We start from the raw sequence: 8,330 nt of genomic DNA on the forward strand, positions 1-8,330 counted from the left end.
AAAAAAAAAAAAAAAACAGTTGGTCTGGTTCATCATCATATTGTATGGCAAAATGTCTCCCAGAGCAGTATCATTCTTAGAAGCTTACAGGCTCCCATTTAACCTAGTCAGTTTTCAAGAGGAGGAGGGGTGGTCTTGGCAAACCTATTGCTTCACCCTTCCAGGCATCTGTTATAACTGAGCTAAGAGACAATGTCATCTCTTGGCCTTCAGCCTTCTTGAGGCATCACTGCCTTTTTTTTTTTTTTTTTTGGAGACATGGTCTGGCTGTCCCCAGGCTAGAATGCAGTGGTGTGATCTCAGCTCACTGCAACCTCTGCCTCCTGGGCTCAAGGGATTCTCCTACTTCAGCCTGCTAATAGCTGGGACTACAGGTGTGCACCACCATGCCTGGCTAATTTTTGTGTTTTTTGTAGAGACGAGGTTTCATCATGTTGCACAGGCTGGTCTTGAACTCCTGAGCTCGTGATCTGCCTGCCTCAGCCTCCCAAAGTACTGAGATTACAGGCATGAGCCACAGCGCCCAGCTTAGGCACCAATGTTAATACTGAATTTTCCTTCTTACATTACGTTACTCATTGTTTCATTTTTTTTTTCATCTTTTACTGTTTCTCCTTTCCATTTGTCATTATTTTTTAAAATTTTATGTTTATTCTTTGTCATTGATTTTTATTCAGACTTTTCCACCTTTGGAAGGGATATTAGATGGAAGGATGGTCCAGCAAAGTTAACTCTTTACTATACCACTCAGTACTCTACTTCTTAAAATCTGTGCATGTTGCTGAATATGTATTTAGTTTTTTGCTCCTAACTACTGCATGATACTTCACAGAATCATATGTCATGTTTTACTTTTTCAGTTCTGGGAAGTCATTGCTGATCTTTGAAAGAACAGTTTCAGTTTCAGTAAGCGCCATATTACTTAATTATTTCTTTTTTTTTTTTTTTTTTTGAGATGGAGTCTTGCTCTGTCGCTGGGTCTGGAGTGCAGTGGCCGGATCTCAGCTCACTGCAAGCTCCGCCTCCCAGGTTCATGCCATTCTCCTGCCTCAGCCTCTTGAGTAGCTGGGATTACGGGCATGCACCACCATGCTCAGCTAATTTTGTAGTTTTAGTAGAGACGGGGTTTCTCCATGTTGGTCAGGCTGGTCTTGAACTCCCAACCTCAGGTAATCTGCCTGCCTTGGCCTCACAAAGTGCTGGGATTACAGGAGTGAGCCACCACGCCCAAGCTTAACCCCTTATAATGAGAAAATAGAACAAAAAAGCTTCCCTGAAACAGTCTGATGGTTCAGATGGTTCAGTGTGTCTTAAGGGGAATGGAGAATGATGAAATAGAAAGAACCATTGTAGAGACATAAATTATAAAAACAAGAGCAAAGATAATTTTTATATGTTTAGCTTTGAGAAAGCATAAATTTAGAAGTACATATGGAAATGTTAACCTTAGGAAATGGTATGGACATTTTCTTTGAAGTGAATGAAGGAAATGTGTGAAGGTGAGTTATGAGATGGAGAAATGTTAGAGGAAGTTGAGTACTGATGGACTTTTTATTCAAAGGAAACCTCTTATCTTCTGCGACTTAAAGGTGAAGGTAATGTTTGAGAAGTTGGAAAGTGAAAAAAAAATTTAAAGCAGCGGCTGTAAGGGATGACGATAGGATTATGGAATAGAGAATTTTTATTGAAAAACCCTATCTATAGTGTAGATTTATTGTGAATCCATACAGCAGAGTTCATGGCTGTCTTTGAGATGTTATGATCAGATTGTGTTGTAGCAATACAATCCTAAAATTTCAATGGCTTGTCACAACAAAAGTTGATTTCTCCTTAATGCTGTCTGACCAATAGGGGAAGGGGCCCTGCTCATGTGAGTCATTCAGGGACCAAGCTGGAAGAGAATTCATTTTATTTTATTTTATTTTTTGAGACAGAGTCTTGCTCTGTTTCCCAGGCTGGACTGCAGTGGTTCAATCTTAGCTCACTGCAGCCTCCACCTTCCAGGTTCAAGTGATTCTCCTGCCTCAGCCACCTGAGTAGCTGAGATTACAGGCATATGCCACCACACCTTGCTAATTTTTGTATTTTTAGTAGAGACGGGGTTTCACCAGGTTGCCCAGGCTGGTTTTGAACCCCTGACCTCAAGTGACCCGCCTGCCTCAGCCACCTAAAGTGCTGAGATTACAGGCATGAGCCACCGTGCCTAGCTAGTCACTACTAATTGAAAGTGAAGACTAGGCCAGGCACAGTGGCTTACGCCTGTAATCCCAGCACTTCAGGTGGCTGAGGCAGGCGGGTCACTTGAGGTCAGGGGTTCAAAACCAGCCTGGGCAACATAGTGAGACACTGTCTCCACAAAAAGTAAAAATGTTAGCTAGGTGTGGTGGCACATGCCTGTAGTCTCAGCCACTTGGGAGGCTGAGGCAGGAGGATCACTCGAGCCCAGGAGTTTAGTGTCACAGTGAGCTGTGATTGCACCACTGTACCCCAGCCTAGGCAACAGAGCTAGATCCTGTTTCTATTAAAAATAATAATAAATTAGTAGTGAGTATTACTAATATTTATTCTTTGCAAGATATTTTACTTAAATTCAATGGTCAGGGATTTGATTTCCAAAATTTTGAATTCTTTTGTATTTTAAGGTAATTAGCTGTATACTTGGATATTTTTAGGTTCAAGGTAAAGACCCATCAGTGGAAGTCACACAGGACCTCATTGATGAATCTGAAGAAGAACGATTTGAAGAAATGCCTGAAACTAGTCATCTGATTGACCTGCCCACATGTGAACTCAATAAACTTGAAGAGATTGCTGACTTAGTTACCTCAGTGCTCGCCTCGCCTATCCGTAGGGAAAAGCTGGCTCTCGCCTTGGAAAATGAAGGCTATATTAAAAAACTACTGCAGCTATTCCAAGCTTGTGAGAACCTAGAAAACACTGAAGGCTTACACCATTTGTATGAAATTATTAGGGGAATCTTATTCCTAAATAAGGCAACTCTTTTTGAGGTAATGTTTTCTGATGAGTGTATCATGGATGTCGTGGGATGCCTTGAATATGACCCTGCTTTGGCTCAGCCAAAAAGACATAGAGAATTCTTGACCAAAACTGCAAAGTTTAAGGAAGTTATACCAATAACAGACTCTGAACTAAGGCAAAAAATACATCAGACTTACAGGGTACAGTACATTCAGGACATCATTTTGCCCACACCATCTGTTTTTGAAGAGAATTTTCTTTCTACTCTTACGTCTTTTATTTTCTTCAACAAAGTTGAGATAGTCAGCATGTTGCAGGTAAGTAAAAAGATATTCTTCACAATTCCGTTTTTCAGATACTTAGTTCCCTTAATAGTTCAAGCTGGTGTTTTTACCCTCTATTTTTTGAAAGATTTATTTTGTTTAAGTGCATTATTAAGTACATTTAAAGTAAACAAAATAAATTAGGACTTTATATCTTGTGGTTTTAGTGCAACCTTTTATTTGTTTGTTTTTTTGAACTGGAGTCTCATTCTGTCACCCAGGCTGGAATGCAGTGGCACAATCTTGGCTCACTGCAACCTGCGCCTCCCGGGTTCAAACAATGCTTCTTCCTCAGCCTCCCAATTAGTTGGGACTACAGGTGTGCGCCACTATGCCCAGCTGATTTTTTGTATTTTTAGTAGAGAAGGGATTTCACTGTGTTGCCCAGGCTGGTGTCGAACTCCTGAGCTCAGCAATCCACCTGCCTCAGCCTCCCAAAGTGCTGGGATTATAGGCATGAGCCACCGTGCCTGGCCCAGCCTTTTATATTTTTAAGTGGTCTGTGTTTCAACTTTTTATAAAATTTAGTATTTGTGTTTCTAAAATGGAGGTAGAATATACATAACATAAAATTCACCGTTTTAACAATTTATTTATTTATTTTTTGAGATGGAGTTTTGCTCTTGTTACCCAAGGTGGAGTGCAATGGCATGATCTCTGCTCACTACAACCTCCGCCTCTTGACAGAGAGAAGTGATTCTCCTGTCTCAACCTCCTGAGTAGCTGGGATTACGGGCATGCGCCAGCACGCCCAGCTAATTTTTGTTGTTGTTGTTTTGTTGTTTTTTTTTGAGATGGAGTCTCGCTCTGTAGCCCAGGCTGGAGTGCAGTGGCGTGATCTTGGCTCACTGCAAGCTCTGCCTCCGGGGTTCAGAGCATTCTCCTGCCTCAGCTTCCTGAGTAGCTAGGACTGCAGGCGCCTGCCACCGTGCCAGGCTAATTTTTTGTGTTTTTAGTGGAGACGGGGTTTCACCGTATTAGCCAGGATGGTCTCAATCGCCTGACCTTGTGATCCACCTGCCTTGGCCTCCCAGAGTGCTGGGATTACAGGCGTGAGCCACCGTGTCCAGCCCAATTTTTTGTATTTTTAGTAGAGGGGGGTTTCTCCATGTTGATCAGGCTGGTCTCGAATTCCCGACCTGAGGTGATCCACCCACCTTGCCCTCAGTAAGTGCTGGGATTACAGGTGTGAGCCACTGCGCCCAGCCAGTTTTAACAATTTTTAAGTGTACAATTCATTGACATTAAGTATATTCGCAGTGTTATGCAACAGTCATCACCATCCATTTCCAGAACTTTTTCATCATCCCAAACAGAAACTCTGAACCCATTGAACAGTAACTACCCATATTCCCTCTTTCCAGCTCTTGGTAATCACTATTCTACTCTTTCTGAATTTGCTTATTATATATATCAATGATGCAGCTATTTATTATTATTATTGTTATTATTTTGAGATGGAGTTTCACTCTTGTTGCCCAATCTGGAGTGCAGTGGTGTGATTTTGGCTCATTGCAGCCTCCATCTTCTGGGTTCAAGCGATTCTCCTGCCTCAGCCTCCCCAGTAGCTGGGATTACAGGTGTGTGCCACCACACTCGACTAATTTTTTTGTGTTTTTAGTAGAAACAGGGTTTCACCATGTTGGCCAGGCTGGTCTCAAACTCCTGACCTCAGGTGATCCACCCTCCTTGGCCTCCCAAAGTGCTGGGATTACAGGTGTGCGCCACCACACCTGGGTGATGCAGCTATATTTAACCTTTTTCCTGTCTGTCCTGCGAATACTCGCCAATAATGCTTGGCTGCAGCGTTTACCCTGAGACAGCTTTGCCACAAAATACCTAGCTTTTATTATTATTTTCGTATTGCTGTGGTATATTAATCCTAGAAAACATAGCATTCCTGCACATGATGTTAATGTCGTTCTCAAACATTTGTTGGCCAAAGATTCATTTGATGAATCTGTTTTTTTTTAAATAGACGATTCTGATGATTCAAACAATTCTGATGTTAGTTCTGTTTAGAAGTAACTCCAGGAACAGTCTTTATATTTTATTTTCACATTGAAAATCAGATTTGCTTCAGCCTCAAAGAGCGTGTTTATGTAAAATGAAATGAGTGCTGGCAGCAAGCTGCACTTTTTTTTTCTAATTGGGGAAAGGGATAAAAGTATCTTTTCTTCCATTTTGAGAGAAACTGTTATTATTGGGGTGTATATGAGTATGTGGCTATTTGCTATAAGAATGTGATTTTATTCTGTCTCACTGAGTTGTGAAATAGGAGCTTTATGCTATATTTATCATGTTAATCCTTTACACCCTAACAGTATAAAAAGCATGCTTTTAAAGTACTTGTAACGGTAGACTATACTAAGCTTTCTGCATAACTGCTTTTGTTATTTCCACATCAATCACTAAGTTTATTGAGCACCTACTATATACTTACTGTTATGGATCTCAGAGTGTGGTTTGTGGACCTCTGGAAGTCCCTGAGACCCTCTTAGAGGTATTTATGAGGTTTTCCTTTTTCTAGTTTGATGTCAGCATGAGGCTGTGGTTTTTTTTTTGTTTTGTTTTTTGTTTTTTGTACTTTTGCCTAAAGAACATACTGCAACAAATTGAATGACAAAAAAGATAAGTGAGTATCTAGTTGTCTTCTGTTAAGCCAGATGTTGAGATTTGCAAAAATGTAAAAGGGGCTACTCTTTTTACTAAAAGTTTAAAATTTTGGATCATATAGCTGTTTCTCTTAAAACATTTACATAAACATAAAATAACTTATTTTAAAAACTGAATTCATAAATATTTTCACAAGTCTTCGTTTTAATTGTAATTATGGTAAATATTGATGAACATAACTTGCATGATAAAAGCTCTTCAGGGTCCTCCATAATTTTTTAAAATTCATTTTATTTTTTATATAGAGACATATATATATATAGATCATATATTATATATATAGACATATATTATATATAGATCTGACTGTATTGCCCAGGCTGGTCTCAAACTCCTGGCCTCAAGTGATCCTCCTCACCCTCCCAAAGTGCTGAGATAGGTGTGAGCCACTGTACCCGGCCTCTGCATAATTCTTAAGAGTTTAGGCCGGGTGTGGTGGCTCACGCCTGTAATCCCAGCACTTTGGAAGGTCAAGGCAGGAGGATCACTTGTGGTCAGGAGTTTGGGACCAGCCTGACCAACATGGCGAAACTCCATCTCTACTAAAAATGCAAAAATTAGCCAGGCATGGTGGCACGTGCCTGTAATCCCAGCTACTCAGGAGGTTGAAGTGGGAGAATTGCTTGAACCCAGGAGGCGGAGGTTGCAGTGAGCTGAGATTGTGCCACTGTACTCCAGCCAGGGTGACAGAGTGAGACTATCTGAAAAAAAAAAAAAAAAAAAAAGAGTTTAAAAGGGTCCTGATACAAATAATTGAGATTCTATCTCTGACTTAGTGCCAGCTAATAGACTTCATTTTGTGACATTTCCCACCAATAGCCACCTATTATTGTTACTTTATTTTTTTGTGTAGGATTTACTTTTCTTTCATATCATTTATTCACCTACCAATTTTTTGTTATTCCCCAATAATGAGTGCGGGGAAGTTTAGATGTACACATCAGGTTCTTTTTATACTATATAGGACCTGTTTATTTTTAAACCATAGTATACAATTCAGGGTTCTGTTTCACTTGTTGACAGAAAAACATTTAATAATCTTAGGATATTGGAAATAGAGTCACAATCTGTAGTTGATAAAAAGGGGACCCAGTAACAGAAGCTCAAATGTAGCTTTCAAATGAGTGTTCTTGTCTTCAGAAGGGTTTCCAAATTCATAATAGTAAATTGTAAATACTTTTATATATTCAGAAAATAAATTATGTAAACTATAAATATTTGTAAACCTTTGTATGTCATTTTATGTATTTTATAATAGGTTTATTTGTGAAGGCTATAATTACGTAAATCAAGTGCAGCTTTTTCTTTTCCTAAAAGAAGACTTATTCATTTCTGCTTCATGAGCTGCATTTCATGAAATAGCCAGATTCTGTGAACTGTTATTTACGTAAGGTTTACTACTTAATTATCTCTTATGTGCCAGCAAAGATGTTGAATTTTTTTTTTTTTTTTTTTTTTTAGATTCAGAAGGTACATAGGCTTATTTGTTACATGGGTATTGCATGAGTAATGGTGGAAATTGGGCTTCTAGTGTAGCCATCACTCAGATGTTGAACACAGTGCCCAGTAGATAATTTTTAAACCTTTACTCCCCTCCCATCCTACCCCTTTTTGGAGTTCCCAGTGTCTGTTGTCTCAGTCTTAATGTCCATGTGTACCCACTTGTAAGTGAGAACGTGCACTGTATGATTTTCTGCCTCTGAGTTCACTTAGGATAATGGCCTCCAGCTCCATTCACGTTGCTACAAAAGACATGATTTCATTCTTTTTTAACATTTCGTTTGTATTCCACAGTGTATATATACACCCCATTTTGTTTGTCTAATCATCTTTTGGTAAACACTTAGGTGGGTTCCATGACTTGCTGTCGTGAATAGTGTTGCGATCAACGTACAAGTGCAAGTGTCTTTTTAACATAATGCATTTTTTTCCTTTGGGTATGAATTGTATTTTCAACTATGTGTGAAAAGGAAAGAAATAAGATTGTGGCCGGTGGTCTCTGTTTTATTTTTTGTAGAGGTGGGGGTTTTGCTATGTTGCCTAAACTGTTCTTAACTGGCCTCAAGCAATCCTGGTGCCGAGACTTCAAAAGTGTTGGGATTACAGGCGTGAACCACCATACCTGGCCCTGCAGTGGCCTCTAAGCCCTTATTTCCTAAAGTCTCACTCTGAGATTTCCATGTAGAAATTTTTGGCTAGGTAGTAGGTGTTTCCAGATACCTATCTGGCTATCTAGTACACCCACTTGTAGTTTCTTTTTTTTTTTTTTTTTTTTGAGATACTTTAGGTTCTAGGGTACATGTGCATAACGTGCAGGTTTTTGATATATTCATTTTCCTTCTTTGAATATAT

At 39.6% G+C, this 8,330-nt stretch overlaps 1 protein-coding gene across 1 annotated transcript in view; it reads left to right on the plus strand.

The window, feature by feature from the left end:
- SMEK2 (SMEK homolog 2, suppressor of mek1 (Dictyostelium)) overlaps positions 1 to 8,330 on the plus strand; it is an 82,943-nt gene that overhangs the window by 18,021 nt on the left and 56,592 nt on the right. Inside the window, exon 6 of the mRNA XM_011957452.1 lies at positions 2,673 to 3,296. Coding sequence (XP_011812842.1) covers positions 2,673 to 3,296 — 624 coding nt within the window. The remainder of the gene's footprint in view (positions 1 to 2,672; positions 3,297 to 8,330) is intronic.

The sequence above is a fragment of the Colobus angolensis genome, unplaced genomic scaffold, assembly GCF_000951035.1.
Source record: "Colobus angolensis palliatus isolate OR3802 unplaced genomic scaffold, Cang.pa_1.0 Scaffold442, whole genome shotgun sequence".
Taxonomy (NCBI): Eukaryota; Metazoa; Chordata; class Mammalia; order Primates; family Cercopithecidae; genus Colobus; species Colobus angolensis.